The 25,595-nt window shown below is 36.3% G+C and overlaps 1 protein-coding gene across 2 annotated transcripts; it reads right to left on the bottom strand.

Moving 5' to 3' along the window:
* Nucleotides 1–15,887: 15,887 nt before the first annotated feature.
* LOC110445840 lies at nt 15,888–25,062 on the bottom strand. Of its 2 annotated transcripts, none has more exons than XM_021490652.1 (8): nt 24,596–25,062; nt 23,437–23,520; nt 22,746–22,922; nt 22,257–22,478; nt 21,729–22,010; nt 20,942–21,148; nt 19,930–20,118; nt 15,888–16,862 (listed from the first exon to the last, which is right to left on the bottom strand). In XM_021490652.1, coding segments are annotated over exons 2-8 (1,248 nt in total). In that variant the 5' UTR covers nt 23,438–23,520; nt 24,596–25,062; the 3' UTR covers nt 15,888–16,692. The 2 variants fall into 2 exon arrangements, with proteins under 2 accessions (XP_021346327.1, XP_021346325.1); XM_021490650.1 differs by having other exon boundaries at nt 23,437–23,515.
* Between the last annotated feature and the right edge of the window lie 533 nt (nt 25,063–25,595).

Genomic DNA, 25,595 nt, shown 5'->3' with positions numbered 1-25,595 from the left:
ATTTTCAGCAGAAAATTGCTCAAACTTAGTCAGAATCATCTTGGGTAAATGAGAGTTTTACTTTGTAAAATTAGGATTCCTGCCCCATCCCCAGGGGCTAGAGCGGGGCCCCAAAGGAAACATTTACCAATATTTTCAAATTCTTATCCATTGATGACATGACAAGTATTGTATTTCACTTAGTTTACATGCTGATTTCCACATCACATCTAAACAATAAAATAAAGCTACCAGTATCTATGATATAACTCAGGTGACTGCTAAGGCCCTTGGGCCTCTTGTTTTTAAAGCCGACCATCTACAATCTTGGCGTTCCAAATTTTGGTTCGTTTATGGTCAATCCGTAAACAAGTTTTGTTGTCGCTATTTTCAGAAAGTACTTGATAGATCTTTCTCAAATTTTGTACACATGTTCTCCTTAGATCTATGTTGTGCAACGTTTCTCTTGTTTGTGAATTTGAAGAAGAACATGGCACCCAGACGGACATCTTGGATGTCAAGGTAAAACATCATTTTTGTTTGTGGATTTGAGTCCTTTCAACCAAGTAACATGTTTGTGTCCTTGCATACTTCTGATTCCGCTCCTCTTTAACTCCTCTTTACCACGATGCTGTGACTACCACTAGTCTATCTTAGTGTTGTAGCTAGCTGGTTGTCAACATGAACTCTACTGGCCTCCGCTCCCAAACTCCAACACTCTCACAGCAATTGCTAAGGCTCTTATAACTGATCTACAGCTTTGTCATAAACGCTCCCTTAAAATTGTTTTCCCCGTTCCCTGCCTCTGGATGCTGGAGATTCAGGATGGCTTGTATCACAAGTGAAATTGTGTGTGTGCTTCAAACTGGATACCAACAGATGCATTTTTTTCTCTCTCTTGTTCTTCTTATATTCGTACGGCTTATGGCCTTATTTCTCCGAGTGTAGTAAGCATTGCTACTAACGTTCTCTCAAACTTGGTGGTGTTGTTCTGTCTCACTGATCAAACCGGATGTACACGTAAAGTTGCGATAACGTAGCTTCTGACGACGAGCTATTTTGTTTTTATATATTGCGTCGTCAGAGCTACGAAGCGGTCCTATGCCAACTAATGGAGCAAAATCAAAAGTGCTAATATATGAAATTACATATAATTCACAGAGGAGCAAAGGAGGACGGGTATTAATATTAGTACTACTCTCTCTCTCTCTCTCTCTCTCTCATCTTCAACTGGATGCTGTGGCTGTTCTTGCTTTTCCTCTCTATCAGCTCGCTGTGCTCATTTACAAAAGTCTATGTGACGTCTCCATCTATATTCATTCCTTCACCAAGTCAACAGAATGAAAAGAAAACAATCGACATTTAAGATTTGAGCTCTGGTTAGAACACAAAGACAAATAATCAAGCTAGTTTGATTTCACGAAAAGCGTCCACAACAAACGTCCGTTTTTAGTTATATTGTTAAAATTATCTTATTTTATGCAGAATTTCAAGATGATTCTTTTGGTTCTTTTGTTTTGATGCTTTCTTGGCCATTCAACAACTTCAGCCAAGGTCATGAATAAGATTTAATCAGTTCGCAATTGTTTTTCTAGAACATTTCAAACATAGACACTATATCAGAGATTCAAAGCAATACAGGTTTATTCCATTTGATATAACTTTGAAGTAACAGTCTTTTTCAGATAGGAAAACATTTAACATCCGGTTAGTTAATTGTGTCGTGTCGTGTCCAGGCCAGGCCAGGCCAGGCCAGGCTGATACAAATGCAACGAGCAGTTTGCAATGATAATACTATTTATTCAGGTAAAAGGCATACACAGACAAAACACATGTTATATACAGTATACAGGCAGTTTGGAAACTTGATGTTAGTTCCTTATTCGTATTAAGTATAATTCGTACAATGTCACTGTTAAAGGCGTATCATGTTTTCACATGTTATGAATAAATAAATTGACGTATAAACAAACCGTTATTACGAAATGGAAATCGATTAAACACAGACAAAATATGGTCCAGGGACAAATCAACACGGAGACCCTTGAAACTAACTCGAGGTGAATTAGACTAGATCTTACAACATGTGGGGGGATAGAAACAGGTGAGATGTAACTCCAGGTTTAATTCACGTTGCTACCACGGATATTCGATACAGTTATTGACTAGATGAGTAATATACCCAGACGATCAACAGTGGTGTGTAAATGGGATCAATCCTGCCATAGTTGGGGGAAAAGTAATAGTAAATTTCACTACCTGCAGTAATCCTGGTGACAGTCGAAAATGTGTGTAATCGTCACTTCTCTGTAAAGCTTTGTCAGCAACAGGTATATTTTACACCTGCACTTTGTATAGTGTTCACCTCCCCCTAACCCCTCCCCATCCTTTCCGCCTTTTCCAGCCAAACGGTCCTCCTCCCCGTTCCCTATTAAATTATCTGTGTATATTTCTTCTCCCTTAGATTTAGTGATACTATGCATATTCATACAATTTTGATTCAAGTTAACGTAACCTTACCTACCGACCAGGTTCTACCACTACCTGGCAAACCCGGAAACAGACATACAAGGACGATTTATTTTCTTATCCCGTGATTATTGGAGGGAGGTACACAGTCCATATATTACAACATGAATGCTTAAACGATCTCAAGTTCTTCCGTAATCAGTGGATCAAGGCCTATATACCTGTCAGCAATAATTACAATTGATGTCCAAAAAAACCATCCGTGTGTGTGTGGCTAGACTAAAGTCAAATAACGGTATAATGAGGGGCATTTATTATATATCACATTATTATTTTGAGAAATGTTCTTTTTAAAATAAAATCACCCGATAAGTTAGAAAAAAAGCTGATGAACAATTTATGTGTGTAGCTCCATCCTGCTGCTTTAACAAATGTCCAGAACGTAGTTCTAAAATTTCATCTTAATGTATGCTGCAATATTTCTTGTCACTTCTTTTCTGGTGCAACTCATGAGTATGCTTTTTTTAGAGTTCCCTCGTTCTTTATCAAGGTCACAAGGTCAGTGCGCGACACGTTTATTGTCTCGTGGCGTCATTTTCAGCAATCTGTGTAAACGTGAGAGATGAGGGTATTTTAATTTGTTGGTATCCAGACAATCCAGTACTTCCTCGAGCTCTCCCTTAGTCAGTCCATACCGGTTAATACTCTTGTGTAGACGCCGTATACTGGGATACTGAAAGAAGATTTCTCTGAAAGAGTAAACAAACCGATAAACCGTTTTTTAAACGTCACATGTGAATTGCAGCAATAAATTAAATCATCTATGGGTTTCAGACTTAACAGTTCATAAACAGATAATGACATCAGTAATTCCTTTTATTTATAAAGAAATAATGTATTTATTTAAACAACTCGTTGATCCTATTGCGGCTTTTGAATTACCTCGGTTGAACTGATGCTAATTGTCAAATTGTTAAAGAAGTGTACATTCTACAGAAAAAATGGCAGGCTACACTTATAATTTAATGAATGGGCATACTTACTGACGAATATCATGGTCATGGTTGATGTGAGCCGTAAGGACGACACATTTCCCACTCTCTCTATCAGTCATCATGACGATTTCAGCTTGGCATGGTGACGTCACAGTTCTGTTGAGAAATGTTGTAGCTTATTATGGTGCTAGCTGATGATATTGTCATAGTCATAACCGTTAATCCTGAACATTTTGGTTTGACAAGAATCTTGAAAAATATAGGACGACAGTGGGATACAATGATTTAAGAGTTTGTGAGTGAGAGTCGGTTGTTAATAGCCAGCAAAAGATGTTGCAGACCATGAAGCGACGGCAACGAACACCAGCGCAGCATAGTGAAGGAAGCACGTATTGACACCAATGGGTTTTACATCAAGGTTGTAAGCATCTATTTGAGCATAAAGGTCATAGCCAGGCACATGTCATAGTGGTACTCTCTGGACGGTCAATCAATACAGCGAGATCACCCAGGTCAAACTGTTCTCTTATTGGTCAATCAAGACAGCATTGGTCTTGCCCAAAACTTGGAAAAATGAAACTCGTTAAAAGTTTAAGCACTTACCTGATATGCAAGAAAATGTAGAGGGTGTTTCTTTTTATTTTACTTTATAGTATTCAAAAAAAAAAGATAAGCGGATATGACACTTGTGAATCAAATTGTTGTCATTTATGACAGGTAGGAATAGAGATAGGCTGTAGTTAAAACAGAATTGTTGAGAAAAGGGGATTACTTTTAACATGTCCTAAGTGAATTTCGATTGCTTTTTATTACCACAGAGGGAAACCCCGGATTCATAAGAGGGGTGTTAATCGCTTCTTATGGATACTTTACCGTCTATGAACATATTAATTATAGACACCAATGTGGGCATGACCGTGAGCGTAAAACAATTAAAGCAGTGAACACTGGTCAAACGAATGTCTGAGGTGAGAAACATCATCGATTATAGGGTAAAGGTTAGATGAGTCCGATACGAAAGGCCGAAGTGTTTTGTAACTAACGCCATGGTAAAATAACCCACCGTTGCTTATGACGTAGTCCACTGCAAGTGATGACGTTTACACGAGTACTCCCAGTGTGGTTACACACAAATCTTGCACGTCCTTGCGTTGTTGAAACGTTGTCACGAGAACATTGGAGGCTATACGTTTGACCTTCACAAAGTGAAGTTACACGTGCTTTAAACTCGTCGTACGAGTCGAATTCTTCACCAACATACATGACTGGCATCACTTATCAAACTATCCTCACCAAGAAGGCATTCTTGAATATTTCGAAATTCAATTCTTTGATGACATAAAAGTTGCTTTCAGAATCCCACACTCTCGTCTGGATCATCCATGCATGTCTAGATAAACTTCTTGTAAACCACAAACAATCGGGTGTATATATTATTCATATGTACACGTGTATGAATTTTGTATCATTGATTGTTGATTGTACTGGATTATTTTTTTATTGTACAGACTGCAGTCGTATCTCTAAGTATTATCTGTACGGTCTTGGACAAAGGATAAGGTATCTCAGAGAAAACACGCGTATACTGATATCAAAAACAATCTGTAAACCATGTTTGTATGGGATGTCTAACTTCCGACTATATACCTCCACACCGACAACACGTGATGTCCTTCCTGGGTTTTATCATGAATGGCTATACGTGAAGGGGTTTATGATCAAGATGACGACAGATGCAAGTATCCCGGGGTATTCTTCCCAGATGTTCGATCGGTCGCACCGGAAGCTAATTTACTTCATGTGTATTGTACTCTTTGAAATCAAGATAACCATCGAACAGACAAGTCGATTTTTAATTTATAAATATTCATTATTATCCTTGTGCTGTAGCGCGTAACTGTACTGCCAATATTGGCTAACGTCAGTATTTAAGGATACATAAAACAAACAACCATGAACATGACAATGTTGATCAATTACGTCGCGGATATATATTGTTATATTGAAATACATTTATTTTTTTACTTTGTCGACGATCAATTTAAAATGATTTTTCTGTCATCTCATCTGGAACTGTTGTTTTCTGTTCACCATCATTACGTGATCAAAGGTGCTTTGTATATATCACAATATATCAATAATCAACGGTCTGTAAAGTAAATGGTGTCACCCATGGGACAGAGCGGACGTGTGTGATACCTGTATATCTATAGCAGAGACAAAGGGTCGGTAACTTTGATGTTTTCAGATGGCAGTCTATCGTACCATATAACGGACAGTAGGGACAACACGTTAAGGATGTACTCTTCTGAGGTTTAATACAGGATTTGTTTTACTTCTCAGAGGTGTACATCCTTAAGGGAAATAATGACGTACAAGCCATTTAAAGTATAGCAATCCTTTAAACGCGACCTTCTTGACAAGAATATTGATGGTGGTAAGGCACATAAAACACATGCAAGACATGCATTTAATGAAATATGAAATACGTGGCGCATGACATGAGCGTGCATAAAAAAGATGATAAATCACTATAACATGTACGAAATATGGTACAAATCATGACCGTTCGTAAAACGTGCGTGAAAGACGACAGGAAGAATACCCTCCTGTATCAGCTGGCCACCAGTGGTTGAAAGCAAGAATAAGTCTAACCAGTGTTGCATTCAATCCATCGGTTATTGTACGATACAAACCTAATGATACTATTTTCGTGCATGTTTATATCGCAGGAAATCAGTCATATTACCATTATTTATAAATGACCAAGATTATTCCGGTTCTAATATGAAACACTGCTGAATGTACCAAAATCGCGTACCTTCACAAACGGCAAAAAGATGTTTTGGAACGGCAACTTTCAATTTGTGGAATATTTCTCCATCCGCTTTCAGAAAGTCCACCAGTCAAGATTCATTAACAATTGGTGTTAAATCACTGTTTCTTAATCATCTGGTTTCTCCTGACCAGCTATGTATTCGTGATTCATGCAAACTAGAACCGACAGCATGCAATAACCGTAATTGACGGGATGTTTAGACTGCAAATGTAAAAATATCAATGGCTTCAATAAACTTTAAGACTGATTTGGTATTTGTTTAGATTCATAGGGTTTATCGTCTTATTAACAATGGGACATTTAAGGGCGTGCCTCAATGAATGTAATGTATGAATAACCGTGTGTATGTGTGCTGGAGGCTAGGTATTTGGTGTATTTGTCTCCTTTTGATAGAGCAGATCTGGTGCCAACGCTATAGTGCTATATCACTGTAATATCATGGCACTCACCATAGCATTTCACCCGGCTACATTATACTGACTACGGTTTAACCAGTTTTGCCATTATATTAAATGCAATATTATATACAATGTGCAATACAGGATAACATGAAACGCTTGGTGATGTATAAGGAATGGGCATGCACGAAACGCTTGGCACATAGTCCGGACGTGAACGAAACGGGCACGGGTGAGCATAAACATGATAACATGAAACGGGCACGGGTTAGCATAAACATGATAACATGAAACGCTTGGTGATGTATGAGGAATGGGCATGCACGAAACGCATGGCACATAGTCCGGACGTGCATAAAACGGGCACGGGTGAGCATAAACATGATAACATGAAACGCTTGGTGATGTATAAGGAATTGGCATGCACGAAACGTATGGCACATAGTCCGGACGTGCATGAAACGGGAACGGGTGAGCATAAACATGATAACATGAAACGCTTGGTGATGTATAAGGAATGGGCATGCACGAAACGCTTGGCACATAGTCCGGACGTGAACGAAACGGGCACGGGTGAGCATAAACATGATAACATGAAACGGGCACGGGTTAGCATAAACATGATAACATGAAACGCTTGGTGATGTATGAGGAATGGGCATGCACGAAACGCATGGCACATAGTCCGGACGTGCATGAAACGGGAACGGGTGAGCATAAACATGATAACATGAAACGCTTGATGATGTATAAGGAATGGGCATGCACGAAACGCATGGCACATAGTCCGGGCGTGCATGAAACGGGAACAGGTGAGCATAAACATGATAACATGAAACGGGCACGGGTGAGCATAAAAATAATAACATGAAACGCTTGGTGATGTATAAGGAATGGGCATGCACGAAACGCATGTCGCATAGTCCGGACGTGCATGAAACGGGCACGGGTGAGCATAAACATGATAACATGAAACGGGCACGGGTGAGCAGAAACATGTTGCCAAAGACATGGCGTACGACAAAAGCATGGCACATAGTCCGGGCGTGTATAAAACACGTGTTTTAAGATTTGGACGTGCATGAAACGCATGTAACAAGACATGGACCTGTGTTACTCGTTTTATCATGTGTATTGGAGTATAAATTGTGAGTATGACACGCAGTTCGTCACCATTACACGTGTATGAGTTACTAGTGTTTGAATATGACACAAAGAACGTCGCCAATAATCATGTACCCTGAAGTATAAATTGTGAGTATGACACGCAGGCCGTCACCAGTTCACGTGTTATTTGATAGTCGTGTTAACATGTATCTTTGAGTATGAGGTGCGAATACGACACCTACGCTGTCACACGTGCACGTGCAATGATTGACTGGTGTAAACATGTGTTGTGGCATGTCAGGTGTGAGTACGACACCCAGGCCGTCACCAATACCCAATGAGAGCCCTCCTTTATCACAATACACATCATACAATACCTGGGCAGCTTACCTGTATCTTTTACAGCTGATTATTGACAGTGAATATATGGCTTTACTGTTGTCGACAATTAAGTGAACTGACGGGTTGTACCTAAACAGAATAGACTCGTATAGTGAGGACATTAGTCTGTGCTGTGGTATAACACAGACTGGAGTGTGACGGGGTTACGTGTGGCTTTAGATGGTGTACGACGAGTCCCTGGATATGATGTCAAACTCCGGGTGAGTAAAGCTAGTAAAACCGTTATGTTATATATCTTCTTTCCTTATAATTTGGTTTGTCCTATAACCATTCGATTAGTTTATATCATCAACCTGCAGAGATGTTTATGTCGGCTGTTAGACCATTCCGCTAGTTATCTGATCATATATTGGTTTCAGTATTAATTACAGCATTTATTAATGATAACGTAATAATGGCTTATTTCGTAAACATTACTCGTTTCTCACATATTTGTCAAATATTACATGTTGCTGAAAATGTAAGCTTATATAAAACACATTTTACCCACACTTCTTTCTAATTCTCTTTACAATTTTGATGTGTAAAGGGACGTTGGTTCGTACTGGAAGGTTAAATAACCAATTACCTTTAAGATAATTGTTAACGGTATGGATTAAAATTGTACGGGAATTTATTGTGATGTCGTCAATAGACAGTGATAACCGAGTCTCTCGGTCGATATAGAATTATATAGAGGCTTTAGTTCCTAATTAATCCTATCAATAACCTAAACTCACCTGTACACTTACACCTGAGTAGATCGGGTAAGTCAAGGATGACAACAAGGTCCGACAAAACCCATCAGTGTTCAGATATTAAAACCCATCAGTGTTCAGATATTAAAACCGCTTAACAGACCGACAGATCGTTAATAAATATAAGTTGCGAATAAGCTTAGGTATTGAACGAGTGACAAAACTAATTTTAGAATTATATTGATACAAACTATTACATAAATATGTAGTTAAAGTGACAATGAAGTAGTTAGGAACGTCTATTAAGATTTCAATGATAGCAAAGTATAACAGAGACATTCGTGCATGATAGTAAGTTGTAACAGTTATTTACATGGAAATGTATGCAAGAATATGATGTTTGTTAATATTGTCCTAAATTTGAATGGAACAGATACGGTGCCCTACTACGTTGAGAGGATGTTTAACCTTACCTCTGTATGTTCACATGGATATGTATGTCAACTATTGCTGAGAAATAAGATTGAAAGAAGACATCAAATAAAATATTTGAAGAAAACAGAAAAAGTATTTGTGTAATAGGTTTGACATGACGACCCTCGGTATCTATCCTGTGGTATATTCTCTATACACTTTTGTGTTAAGCTAGTAATTATATAAGCTACCATGGCATTAACGCCTAACAATGATACAGTCAATATGGTGAAATGATGTGGAGGGAGGAAAAGTTTGCTGCAACGATTAGAAACAAATTTTGTCAATATCAAATTTGGCAATTTTCCAATTCAAAAACGATTAACAGAGAGCCATGGATTTATACTTATTTGTATTATATTTATTACAACAGAGCTTGTGGTGGTTCGGATGGAAGGTGTGATGTTAAAAATAAATGTACATACTGATTATTTAGTATTGTTATATAAACAAAGAGAGCTTAGAAACAATATGTCTACCAAACCACCCTCCATCTCTCTCTGTCGTCGCCTGGGACCCACACACGTAACGGGTAAACCTGATTTATGAGCCCTCCTCCGTGCGTCACCAGATCTATCTGTACAGCGGGTACTCCACGCGATCCCCGGTATACTTACAGTTGTTCATGACACTTCGGTAGACACTACAGGAGTTTCTAAGTGAAGATGAAGTAGTAGCGAGGACCCGCGTAATACATTAACGTCCTATCTAAGGTTAGTCAGTGCCCGTTTATACCTCCCATATTTATCAAATCATTTTTATTAGATGCATTGATCTGTAGAACGTGACATTTGCATTATTTTCACGAGGAGCTTAACACATATGTTAATTTTATGTGTGCAGAATAGAACGTTAAATCAACAGAAATCTTGATCACGAGAGGGTTATAAATCGAAGAATATTAAAACGATAATCAAACTAAACTTGAACACATGGCTAAGGTTTGATTTTTAAAAGTGTCTTTCTATATTTGATTTACTTCCTTGAGAAACTAAATGATTTCTGTAGATTTAAAATACCATTCTTTCACACACGTACAAAAATGCACTATATACAGAATGCCCCAAACATACCAGTCATACAGAAACGCTAAACATGCAGATCATTGTGTTATATAGCTTATAAATACTAGGAGAGACGATTGAAAGTTGTTAAATATGTAATGAAATAGTTTATAATTATATTTAAACACAAGTAAAGTGGAGAAACACAAACACACATAAACCTTCACTTGTCATTGGATTTTTCACCTCTTTTCATTAACATACAATATTTTTTCAAGCAGAAACAAGAATGGCCATAATAGGTAATGAACTGGGAATAATGATTTGTTTAACTACACAATAATGTCGAAATATCAATTACTTGTTAAAATATCAATTACTTGTTAAAATGTCTCTAAAGTTACTAGGGTCACGTGACAGCATTTAAATAGCAACATTGAAGAGCGTGCCAATTACATGTAGTATAACTAATTAACATTACCGAATGTTAGTTTGTTATTTCTACAGGAAGGTATTTCTTTATGTAACATAAAGAAAGTATGTCACTAAAGGAATACACATCTATTGTTTACACTGACTACAATAACAAGTAAAACTAACTCTGAACACTTGCTAATTAGATTATCCCTCTATATCTCAGTATAAGTATTCAGTTATTATTTAAATGATCATTCCCTGTTTGTTTATAAATTGTTATTAACAACAACTTACATAGATCTCGAAAAGAAAGGTTCGTTTACGTTTTAAGCAAAAAATGTTTCTGTTAAAGATTAACTATTTGTTACACCATATCAGGTGTTATCTGGTAACCATTGTACTAGGAAAAATAAATGATATACAGAGAGTAAAATGTTGACGTTTGTACTTACACATGTTCTATACACACAAATACTATCTTATGTTAAGCGATGATTAACTATTCCGCTAGCTCTTCTACCCACAACTCACAACGGTACAAGCTTTAAATGTCTTTCGACTTTATCCAAATATTTGGAGATTATATCATACAGTCTCTGTCTAATGTGTTATGAGATGTCCCTCGAGCGAGTCATGTTCTTTGGACTAAAAATATACAAGTCATTATTATTTATTTTATTTACGTGTATATATAGTTATACCATATTTGTAGTTTCTAGTATTAAGATAACCGAATACAATCGATTTTACGACAATATTTGGCACGCTCATAGGGGGAAATAGGTACACGTTATAGTAAAGTGGAAATGTTAAGTGCAATGGGACCATCAGCAAAGTTTGATTAAATGAAATGTTCGATAGTGAGATGTAAGGTATGATATTTCACTTTTTCAACGTTGGTACAAATGTACATGTATAATCTTTAGCAGTTACCTTGCTCACCTTTAGCGACAGAACAGGCGTATGTGCACCAGCTTGGATTGTAATATCTACAATCCAGGTAACATACCGTACATGTTGGTATAATGTTTTCATTTGAATGTACATATTGATGTTAAAGAAAAGAACAACGTATGCGCGTGTATTATGGTGGAATATTTAACGAGGGTGAGAAAATGTTGAAACAATAATTACATTGCGATTGAGTTGATTATTGTTTCAACATTTTCGAATCCCAATATATATATATTCCACCATAATATACAAATACGAGTTGATGATATCTATTCTACCAAGTAGATTGTTATGAAAGCCTTGTTTGCCTACCCCAGTGTCCATACGCCTACGATAAGCATATATGGTGACCATCATTGGAATTGGACTGTTTGCGCGCGCTTACATTTGGCACGTAATGCCTGTCTTTATTTCACAATACAAATCGCGTTTTATCATTTTTGACCCTGTGGACAGTTGTCCTATTTTTTTCTTTGTAACATTGATATATTTTTGAGAAGGACAGTTCATTTTCTGTCGCAAATTGGTCGACCAAAGATAAATGATTATCACTGATGTTATGCTTTTGACCATATGTGTACACTATTTCAATCAATCAAATCCAGCAATCTATCGATATTGCTCGTCAACATATGAAACCAAAATTTGACAGATTTAAAAATTCGGCGGAACATTCTGACCGCGAGCTTTACAAGTTTTAAGAAGATCTTGAGGTTCGATGTTTTTGTTTGTCCGCTAGCAAATCTTCAAATTCATAGGAAAGATAAATACGGGTAACTGAGACTAGTCCCATAGCTTGCTTGTTTACATTTGCGGGGGAGGCTTTTGGAAGACCGTTGGTCTGTTAGAAAATAATGCACGTGCGTGGTCTATAGTCCAATGATACATCGGTTTAAACAAATAAAAAGTGTCATTCCATTGCAAACGTGGTGAATGCTAGATAAAGGGTATTCTATGTGTAGGCGTTTGTGTATATATGTGTTTTCATTCGGTAACAACCACCCAAATGCTATGTAAGTTTGTGTATTGCCAGTAAAATATAAATACTCTATTTTCAGATATATCTGACGTGTTTGCTAGTCTTCGGTTATCGGACGTATCCGGTAGTTCCCGGTTACAATGGGAGAACTCGTGCGGAGGCTTGACTACGAGCGACGAGCGAGCCATTTGTTTAAAAGTGACCCTAAAACTCGTTTTTTGACCAAAGAGTTTAGTCAACCAGTGAAATCTGCGAACGCCCTTGTTTAGAGGTCAAAGGTAAAAACACTGGCAAATTTGAGAGAGGAAATCAAATTCTATGGGATAAAACATGACCAGGAAAAGGTGGACTTGGAAATATTCCGTAAAGGACTTGGTCTAAAATCGGTCAATTTTGAAGAGTCGCGATTTCAGCAAATGAGATGCAGGTCCTCGATGGTTGTTAAGAGTGCAAATGAATTGAGTGCAGACCGGATACTGCGTACAGTGCCTAGCAACTATGTCCTGGACTTCGGACCTGGCAACAGGCCGATTTACACTACCAACGACCCAAAAAAGGTCCGCCGCACACTATCCACCTCCGACACCCAAAGTTCAAAGTCAACACAACATGGATCGTTACGACCGTCGTACAGGTCGAAATCAGCTTTTTCACGACAACCGCCAAGAAACAATCGGAAGACGCCCGTGGAAATGCGTTGTAAAAGTGTTGGCGCTGACAGACTGTCACAGTCTACCCAAAGACAGGGATATCCATTTGCGAAAGTGAACACAACCAGTGTTGTTAACCAGCAGAAAAACCCCAGACCACAGAAAATGGGCCAACTCAAAAGGCGTTCATCGTCATTATCAGATTTAGATTATGAGAACGAAAGTGTTTTTGAAGGGGAAAACGCCGATGAGATCGATGAAAATGAAAGCGAAGAATTAACCAGTAACCAAAAATCCTATCGTTTCCTCCGTGAGGAATACTCGATCAAGTCAAAAGTTCTTCCGGACACACATAAAGAGAATTTGAAACGTCTCAAAAACCTGGAGTTGTCACATCTGCATGCTCTGGGAGAGCGCGTCCATAAGTTTACAGCCGGTATCCATGCCCTCGCATCAAGACGGAAGTACGTGACAACATCAACATCGCCTTTACGTCTTTGATTGTTCCATCAAGTGCACGGTGTCTGATTTGATAGGAACACAATGTAACCAAAGTATTGTAAATAACACTCATACGTCGTATTTATTTATTTAATATAGCACACCAAGCAAAGATCTGTGTAATTGTCTGTCCAGGATTGTAATTGTCTGTCCAGGATTGTAATTGTCCGTCCAGGATTGTAATTGTCCGTCCAGGATACGGCAAGCGGTAGAAGCTAATCGATTCACTGGACACATTTACTGATAATCTGTACCAATCAGGAAAGATGTTATACAATTAACTGACAGTGCCGACCACACGTCAATTGGTAGATGCTCCGGTGTGTTTTTTTATATGATATAGATATAAACTTTATTTATTTTACAACAATCATGAAACAGGTTATTTAAACTTACATTGATAGCGCGCACGGTGTCTTAATGTGGGAGGAAACCTTGGTGAAAGACAAGTGCACTATCCACTGCGCCACCCGACCGCCAAATATTTTTTTTTACTTTGTATTATGTTATCAGTGTCAAACATCTTAATATTTCATAAACGCCGAGTTTCATTTACATCTGTCCACGAATCGTCGACAAAGGCACGTGCCCTTAGACATCATTTATAATTTTAACTCTTATATTGTTGTCATAATGAATAATACAATATCTAAACCAAAATATTCTTATTATTGTCGTTCTATTCTTTGGGGTAGACTTACGTAGGTGTATATATACATAAGTGTTCTTATGGAATTCAAACAGTCAGGAGCACCACAAATGTTGTGATACCTTTGTTTTTTCTTGGTTTACCATTAGAATTTTATATAGTTTTAAAAAGAAAACACAGGTCAAAACAACGGCCATTTTTATTTAAATCAAAATGGAGACATTTTATATTATGAATAAGACAATGAATGAAAAATTATGTACAAAATACTCGAATAGATATATCTATCAAACAATTTGATTATGTATCACATTGATGTTTTTCATGGTTATAGTTGACTGTCTGATCGGTAAATGAAACACAACAAGTGTTTAATCTGTACAAAAGATATCAACTAGGTAATTTACAACCATGGACCTTAATAATAGCTACAATGCTAATTCATAGCCATAGACCTTAATAATAACTACAATGGTAATTCACAACCATAGACCCTAGTAATAACTACAATGGTATTCACAACCATAGACCTTAATAATAGCTTCAATGGTAATTCACAACCATAGACCTTAGTAATAACTACAATGGTAATTCACAACCATAGACCTTAATAATAGCTTCAATGGTAATTCACAACCATCGACCTTAGTAATAACTACAATGGTAATTCGCAGCCATACACCTTAATAATAACTTCAATGGTAATTCACAACCATAGAACTTAGTTATAACTACAATGGTAATTCACAACCATAGACCTTAGTAATAACTTCAATGGTAATTCACAACCATAGACCTTGATAATAACTACAATGGTAATTCACAACCATGGTCCTTAGTAATAACTACAATGGTAATTCACAACCATATACCTTAATAATAACTACAATGGTAATTCACAACCATAGACCTTAATAATAACTTCAATGGTAATTCACAACCATAGACCTTAATAATAACTACAATGGTAATTCACAACCATAGACCTTAATAATAGCTTCATTGGTAATTCACAACCATAGACCTTAGTAATAACTACAATGGTAATTCACAGCCATAGACCTTAATAATAACTTCAATGGTAATTCACAACCATAGACCTTAATGATAACCACAATGGTAATTCACAACCATAGACCTTAATAATAACTACCATGGTAATTCACAACCATAGACCTTAATAATAACTTCGATGGTAATTCACAACCATAGACCTTAATGATAACTTCAATGGTAATTCACAACCATAGACCTTAATAATAACTTCGATGGTAATTCACAACCATAGACCTTAATGATAACTACAATGGTAATTCACAACCATAGACCTTAGTAATAACTTCAATCAATAACATCAAAATATCTACATATTAGATATAACAAACATAGGTCATCAACTATAATAATAAACGTTTATACCGACACTCTGGAATATCATTTATATATTTGTAATGCATAACACATCTACTGATGATAAACATTAATAGATTTTGGACACATACATACGTTTAAGTGATGTTTTCAACTCAATTAACAATACTGACTTAACAATATACAACGAGTCAGAAATAGTTATTGCGTTAAAGTCAATAAGTGCATGGATCTATATTATGTAACAGGTATTCCTACAAAATAGATTTAGGGTTTAACCTTCACGAGTAGGGTATTGATAGCATTTCGAAAATGTTGAAAGAAAACAATTCTGACTGTAGCCGAAACGGCTTTTGTTAACAAATTTCCAATATTTTCCACCCTGGCTATACATCTAAATACAAACACATCAGTAGATTATTCTTACATTACTCTACTTTCAGTGTTTTACAAAATAACTAAACATATAAATGTTTATTTCAGATTCGCTATATTTGCACATTACGATCTCCGACGTTCTGGAGAGAAAAAAATCCTTCAAGGATGTTTTACAGTGTTATGGTAATTAAGTCAAATCATTATCATATTATTACAGGATAACACAAGTTATTTACAAGTTATCACTTCCAAATGAATCAACAATATGGTAACACTTGAAAGGCACACATTCTCATCCAATTGTAACGTGTATTGTTACCACTGACCTCCTACGAGTGAATCTTATGATGTTGAAGAAAATAAATGTTTCTTTAAACCACCACAAACGGCATAAAAATTGTGTTTCTATAATCTAAAAAACATATTTGTTTTGTATCAATGTAACACGTTCAGTTGCTAATGATTCTTGGTGCATCTGGTTCCGGTTCCTCGTCAAACGTCGGCTCTTCTACCAAATCTATATCTATTTCCGGAAGTTTGCTTAGATAAAGTTCTGCTTCTTCTAGAATTGAATCGTCATCCAGTTTCCTTAGCAACTTAAGGACTCGGTTTCTTATATCTTTAATTACAAATAGAACAAAGCATTATTTTGATATCAGGAATAGGTATCCCTAACTGTTAAATCTCTGTTAGTACATGAATACCAATGTGAGCTTACAACAATGTACTACTTCTGACATCTTACAACCATGTACTACTTCTGAAATCTTACAACCATGTACTACTTCTGACATCTTACAACCATGTACTACTTCTGACATGATGGTAAATCGACCATATATCATCTGCTTTGTTTGGAACACAAACAATATTGAAAATTGATATTTTTATTCATTTTTAGCTTTCAGAAACATCTGTTTACATTGTCAAGCAAAGAATTCAAATGACCGATAGTGTGACCCTATATATAGGATACTATTGAAAACGAATTGCTAAACAACAATTTGCCGAGTCATTAAATCTGCTGTTATAATTTATCGAGACATTTCACCAAATTAACACTCTAATACTGTACACAGTCAGAGGGACGGATATTATGTTTATCCATCCCGCCCTTTCTTGGATGTAAAAATGGGGTCATAAAGATAACTCAGCTGGTGTTCCCCCCATCTCTGTTCAACTTTTCACCGTCCGTTCTTATCCAGATGATTAGTTTTATTTTATTTTGTTACCAGTTGTCGTCCCTTTCAATCCCCGGCCAGTTTCACTGTTATATATATATGATTGCAGCTGTTACATAGGATTTGGTAAATCATCCCTGTCATTTGGTACAGTGTACCAGGATGGCTTGTACAAGTGGAAAACCAGAACACCATTAGTGTTTTCAACGTGTTGTTACTTTTCTGTCACTTATCCTTATCGGCCATTGGGGCATACACAGGGTCTGTTTGATATGCCACTGTTCATTTTCCATGTCTTCCAGTTCAGTTTCGATGTTTATGCATCTGTCCAGTACGAACTACCCCCAAAACAGCAATTTGATTGAACTGTCAGCCAACTCAGGATAACGGTATCCAGGAATGAAAAATCTTCTTCTCGTGTTAATCTTATGGAGTCTGTAGCATCTGCCTAGGTTAAGTGAGTTAATATGTTTATTACCTCACTTTTCTTGACTACTGCAAAACAATGTCGTCAATCTATCTTTCCATCTTTAAGACTATACACCATGGGAGCAGTTGTGATGGCTTTCTGCTACAGATGCTCCACCAAGAGGTTATCAACAACAGATGATACCGGCCTCAGATTAAGTGTGCTCCTAAATGAGAAATATGTGTGATGAGTACTAACTTAAACAACTCGACGATGTTGTAAACAGGACGGCTTGTTCTCTTTATCAGGGTTTTGTCTCCTTTTAAGCTATCTCTTATGAACTTCCACTCCTCGTCCACAGGTGTATTGGTCAAGAGGGACACTGTGTATCTGAAAGTATCTTCCTCTTCAACAGTGATGACAGCCAGATCCGGAGCCAATATTTTGAGTTTTTCACGTGGTGTTCTCTTTTTCCACCGGTGGACCGAGCATGTGTGCAAGCCATCCCGATACACTGTACCCAATGGAACCAGTGTAATCCATAATAGGACGGAATTGATAGCCTGGCTTGTGGATCGGACAGTATATGCGGGGATATTTTTGTATATAGGGTAGACCTATATTATTTTTCACTGATAGTGCCCTCGTTCACATCCACTAAGAGACGGTAAACATATTACCCGGCGTTCTGACTACCTAGGTATTAGAGAGTAATTTTCACTCTTTGCTTGACAAAGAAAATAGGTGTTTTCGAACGCTCCATAGCTGTTTAAGTTCAAAACAAACATAGAACATGTTATGTATACCAAACTGACGAATTTCATTCCGAAAACAACCATACAGTGTTCGTTTGGGAAATATATATTAGAATAAAATATAAAACACAATTACCAACATGATTTATATCTTCATATATCAACAGTGTAAGTGATACTTACCGACTGTTGTTTTCTTTATCAATCATCACTTATTACAATGTGCATACTAATTAGTTTTGATATCTTTATCAATCAACACTCGGAGTAATTGCATACTTACCGACTTTGATATCTTTATCAATCAACAGTCGGAGTAATTGCATACTTACCGACTTTGATATCTTTATCAATCAACACTCGGAGTAATTGTATATTACCGACTTTGATATCTGTATCAATCAACACTCGGAGTAATTGCATACTTACCGACTTTGATATCTTTATCAATCAACAGTCGGAGTAATTGCATGCTTACCGACTTTGATATCTATATCAATCAACACTCGGAGTAATTGCATACTTACCGACTTTGATATCTTTATCAATCAACAGTCGGAGTAATTGCATACTTACCGACTTTGATATCTGTATCAATCAACACTCGGAGTAATTGCATACTCACCGACTTTGATATCTGTATCAATCAACACTCGGAGTGATAGCATACTTACCGACTTTGATATCTTTATCAATCAACACTCGGAGTAATTGCATACTTACCGACTTTGATATCTGTATCAATCAACAGTCGGAGTAATTGCATATTACCGACTTTGATATCTGTATCAATCAATACTTTTTTTTCTTTTAGCTTACATCATGATATGAAGTAACTACTTTCAATTTAATTAAATAATTATCATATTATTTGCAGGAGTTGGTGTAACCCTACTTACAAATTATATATCTATTTGCTGAAATTGGCTTTTGTTCCTCAGCAGTGTATAGCTAGTGTGTTATACATATCTGTTGCGGGAATAAATCAAATATCACCAAATATTTATACTCAACAGTTTACCTTATATGAATACCATTAACGCATTGTCTAATACTTGATATTATTCACTGAAGATAATAGTCTAGTAAATATCTCAAATTAAATATCCCTAGTGAAAGGGTTACTATTTCAAGAATATTGAACATGTCTGTTTACATCAAGGAGTTACTTCCCCTTATCCAAATCATCATATCAATGTATATATACATGTCTGCGTTTCTTACCACCTGTTGTCACCTTAAAGAGAGGACTTAGATGTCTGATCCTATTTACTATTGCTTATATTGTCAATAAAGTTTGTTGAAATTGAAATTGAATAATCGGAGTAATTGCATACTTACCGACTTTGATATCTTTATCAATCAACACTCGGAGCACATGATGTTTGTTTTGTTGTAGCTGGTCTTCTTCCTCTGTTGTAAAGGTGTATCCCACTGATAACTTTGTCCTATGCTCATCCGACAGACGGAGAGATATTTCATTCAGTACGTCATAATGACTCGATGCTCTCCGAATTTTCATCTTGGAACCTGCATGTATAATTTTCATAACTTGTACCCCGGAGGATATATACATGTGTAGTTATCAAAACCTATACTAGGCAAGGTATCTACAAGTGTAATGATAAAATATTACCCACGACAAAAAATAAATTGCATGGATGTTCAAAAAAGAGGTCACTGTTGTAGAAATCCAAAACATTTTTTGTTATAGTTTATTCTAGATATCACCTTTTGTAGTCAGTCATCCTTACACCTTGGGTATTTTTCTAAGAGAGAAAGCGATGATCCCCACAAATTCAACAAGGCATCACAAGTGATACAAATCCCCTCGCATTGACACATTGTGACATATGTAAAAGGAAACGTAGTCGCTAGAGCGATGCCAAGTTTTTTTTCTAAAAATAGTAAAAGTAACATTGACCTTTAACGCAGTAACCTGAAATGCGAAGTTGTTCAAGAAATTGCCATACCAAACACTTGTATCAAGTTTCATGAAAATATGTTGAGGAATGAAGTTGATAGAGCGATGACAAAAAAAATCTATAAATAGTAACAGTGACCTTTACCTTCAACGTGGAGACCCGAAACGCAAGCATTTTCAAAGTATTGACATACTACACACTTGTATGAAGTGTTATGAAATTCCGTTGAGGAATGAAGTCGGTAGAGCGATGACAAAGAGTGTAACATACGTACGTACGGGCGGAATCCTATGTCCCCTCTAACTTTCGTTGGTAGGGGATAATAATGTTAAAATATACTTGAATGTTATGGAACAGGTCAAGCATTCCATGGGGAAAGTAACAGTAGCAAAAGGTTTATTTCCTAAGGACGTTCTACTAGAACTAACCACTGGTTGATCGCCTGTAAATACACCGACTTTTATCAGGTGTATCCGAACCACTGACAGCCGGCTGGAGACTGACCAGTTCTTTCTCTCTACGGATCAATCGTGTCTCAGTGTCTTCGAGATCTTTCTGTAGCTGTTTGTTCCTGTTTAGCAGCTTGTTTACTTCATCACGTTCATTTAATTTTTCTGGGGTTTCAAATTTTTCATCTTAAAAAATAAATAAATCCATACAGTAAAAAAATATAAAATTCAGACACAGATGATTAATTTGCCATTAGCGGATTGTTCAAACGTATATGTAGTCTGATGAGGTTCAGAAGAATTCAATCGTTAAATACATAATGCACGAGATAAGAAGTTTAACAAATTTAATTTGCATCAATATTCACTCACATATATCTGCTACCCTTCAAAAAATCTTGTACAGAACATTTTCCCCCTTACATAATTAAAACATAAAAAAATTGGATTAACCCCCGCTCCTGTCAACCCCCTACCACACTCCCACTCGCACACCCCTAATACATGTACCACATTTTTAGAACACAAAAAATGTTCAATTGTTCCAAGTCAGATGGTAAAAAGAAAATATTCTCCGGCTCATGTCTACAAATAATGATCATTTACATTATAACATTAACAATTAAGATTACAATAACCGAACTGGAAGAGGACGGATTGCAAACGAGGTAACAATGAGGTAAATAAAGATTATAAAATGTCGGTAGCATTATACTAGTGGCCATTTGTAATATTACAGCATATGCCCTGCTAGTTGAAATAGTACCTTTGATACTGATTTTGAATTCACCGATAAACACACAATCGACGTCACACTGTTGAAGAAGCCCTTTCTCTTCTGACGTGAGATCCTTGAGGATGGCCACTGCACTGTTCGGTATGAGGAAGGTGACTACAATGCTGTGGAAAGGTTTTACTCCGTTCAAGGCAATAGTCGCCTCTGGTGTAACGAGGAGCTTTGCCAGGAGTCCCTGAAGTTTCTGGATCTGTCGGCGGTCTGTCGTGACTCCCGAGATATGGAACCTGACAGGCGAGCGCTCTGTGTCACCTAAATAGTATGTATTAAAATTAACAAAACAGAACACATTAGTGTGGCTACTGGCTATAGTCTGCCTGACTAAGTCCTATGTACAACGTTAGAATGTAATGTACATCTTTATAGAAAATATACAAATGATTTACATATATCTTCATATGCATTGTGTTGTTAGTGAATACATTTTATGTTCGAGCTGTCTTACAAAAGATATATTTTACATACATCGTATTAGATAATTATTTTCATCAAAATTACCTTCATCTATGTCGTTAGAGTAAAAGTGTAGAGGAGCCCGGTTACATTGCCTTGCAAATTCCACAAATATTTTGTACAAATCTTTTTTTCCAAGGTTCCATAATAAAGCCTGGACGTGAAGCAGATTATTCCTGTCAAGGCGCCTTGAACGCTTCATGTGATCAAAAAATTGCAGAGGAGTTGTGATTTCTTTCTGGACACGGCGACCTAATCCGCATTCTCCTGGGAAAGTTTCAAATATAGATGTTATTAATGGATGTTGATGGGATTACTTTATTCCAATCGCTATGTTTTCTGTTTTTATCTGATTGCATGCCAGAATAATTGCGATAACGAACCTTATTTACACATTTAATGACGAATTATATAAATGAAAATAATTTAATTTGTCAATTAGCTTTACTTAAACAAAATCTATTCTAACACATAACAAGCTTCTACCTATATCACTTCAACCACCAAACCATACTGGCTATCTTTAATGTATACCTGAATAGAGAAACTTCATCCTGTCTAAATCCTTGTCGGTGAGTTGCTGGGCAATCTTATCTAGGGTAACATTGAGCTCGTAGTCTAGAGGAAGGTCATGTTCGTCATCTATCTCTGTTTCCGAGGCAGCATCCTGGCCTAGCTCGCTGTCCTTACTCCCGGTAATGGAGGATGCCACTGCACGAAATAAATCCCTTCCAGTTTAGGCCTATTACTGTTTTGGTATATTGTTATACGGTATCGTATATGATGTATTACATATCCAGATTAAATAGCATCTGCGTTATTCAGTGTTTATGTTCGTGTATTTTTATTATGTTCAACTATAATTATATGATTTTCGTTTTCAGATACTTGGATTCAGTAGTGCACAAATAAGTTTATATTTAGGAGAACATGTAATTTACTCATTGTTGCTATCGTCTAGTTTATCCAATCTTATCTTTAATACTAAAGTATACTTAATAAAGGCTATTTTTTCTTATTTTTTTCAATATCAATTAACTATGAGGATTTGTTTTTATTCTTACGCAATTTTGTTTACTATAATTGTTGTTTAAAATCAAAAGATAAGGCATACATTGATGTCTGATCCGTTTGACACTCAGTACATTAATGGAAGTTCAAAAGTGAAACCATGTGAACTGAAACAAAGACATGATCGGAGACACAAATCATATTACAAGCTTACTTTTGATGTGATCAGCAGGGATTACTCCATCGTCGGAAAGGTGTAGTCTCCCTCATCAGGTTGATGATGATTTGTCCTGCTACGCTTAGAATTTGTTAATTAATATGTGAATAATATCCAATCATAGATATAATTAAGTCCTTGGGTCGAGTAAGTGGGTTTAATTATGCGTCATTTATCAAATTTTAATAAAGATATTCAAATATCTAATATTAGTAAAACTATTTAAAAATAAGACCACTAGCAGTAATTTATGACTAACCTATTACATCATAAGTCATAAAAACTGAACCATAAATACTATATAATCATCACTCGTGCATGGTTTAATACAAATTTGTTAAACACTTGAATTATGTAGACTCTGTATGATATATATACTAGTATATATATGAAAACAACAGCATCGAAATAGACAAAACTTCAACTGACTGCCGTTACATTAGGACAAGCTTATTTCATACAAAGCAAAAAAAAAGGGTTTAGCTAATTTAGACACCAAACCGGAAGTCAAAGTCCAGAACACTGAATTACTAGATAAAATATTGACACAAGTTAAAAGATTGCTACTATTGCAGCATTTTTATTTTTTGTCAAGCTCTTGATTGTGGCACATCTTAATTCATTATTTGAAACTTATGAAAAAAGATTAAATGAAATTGTAAAAACAAAATAATAAACAAAAAATCAAACAGAAAATTATTTAAAAATGAGTCGAAAATATTTGTCAGTTGTTTGTATCATATCACAACTCCTTCTCTAAATCGACGTATACGTCAGTAATCCTGTTTATAGAACCAGCAAATAAGTAGTTCTCAGAATAGCTTAAACCAATATGGAATGTTCTTCTACCACTATTTACTTCCTTGTCAGTCATTTTACCATTTTTAAATCATCTGATACTGGTGAATGTTTGATGACGATAAACAATAACCGTGGTGAATGTTTGATGACGATAAACAATAACCGATTAAACTTTTAAAAAAAGTTATCGAAGACACACTCTTCTTAGTAAAATGGAACAGTGTAGGCTATTTCAGGGGAAAAAATTACTCCGTATAAGAATTGTGTGACCTACTTTTGCTTTAAACATCGAGACTATGTTATTGTTGAACATTATTTGTATGGTGTATATAGAGACTTCAGTGATCACACTTACCGTTGTATTAATGCAGTCTTTTTCTGAATGTCGATAGATTATGATTTTTTTTTTTATACAATTGTTGTTTCCGAAGTTGGTAATAAGTCCAAATATGTGTATTTCAGCCAATGGTTATTCGAAACACCTCGGGTACATTGTTGCGTTCGGAACACCTCGCTCCGTTTACAGTTCCTTTCATTATAGAATCTATATGTGCAGAATATTTTGCTGGTAGTCTAGGTCACCTAGTGTATGTGCACCTATCCACAATCACATACGACTCAGTGACCTTGACAATTTACCTAGCTGATAGTGTATACTCGTATCGGGCAATTATTGTTTGAATTTATAATAACATTTTATCATATTTTTCCCCGATAAGATATTGGATTCTATCAATTTGATAAAACTGATATATTTCCCTGTTACAGATATCAGAGTAACTTGTTACCAAAATTTGACCGGTTTGACACCCCTATTTTCTACCATTGATTTGTTGACACCTATCTACGTGGATTCGTTGGCTTGTTTCAACTCATCTTCCGCTTTGGTTATTGAGTCTTTTTGCCATTTCAGTCTGTAATCTTTTATAAGATTTTCTCATTCAGTGATCAACATGAAAACCTATACTTACAATACACATCTATGGAAACAAGACATATCAAGATGGGGCCTGACACAACTTTATAGAATTCAGTTGTATTTTTATTCATTCCGTTGACGAAATTGTCCTTTATCCTACTTTATATTTAACCGTTTTATCAAAGAGATTTTTTTAGGGTATCGATTAATTTGTTCTTCCACCCGTGAAAAATCTATTTTCCTGCACCATGATCATACTTTCAAAATCATTGTAACCACCGTATTGGTCATTTATATTTCAAACATTTAATCAGCTTCACGAAGTCCTGTTTTGGCAGAGGGGAAGGCCGTATTGTAATACCCTGGTCGGAAATCTTATCTTGATTCTATGTTTGTGGTTTGATGTTTCAAGCTGACATCGACGTCTCTTTGTCTG

The sequence above is a fragment of the Mizuhopecten yessoensis genome, unplaced genomic scaffold (assembly GCF_002113885.1).
Source record: "Mizuhopecten yessoensis strain PY_sf001 unplaced genomic scaffold, ASM211388v2 scaffold2383, whole genome shotgun sequence".
Lineage (NCBI taxonomy): Eukaryota > Metazoa > Mollusca > Bivalvia > Pectinida > Pectinidae > Mizuhopecten > Mizuhopecten yessoensis.
The sequence above is the reverse complement of the archived record's forward strand: the minus strand, read 5'-3'. Positions and strand labels throughout refer to the sequence as shown.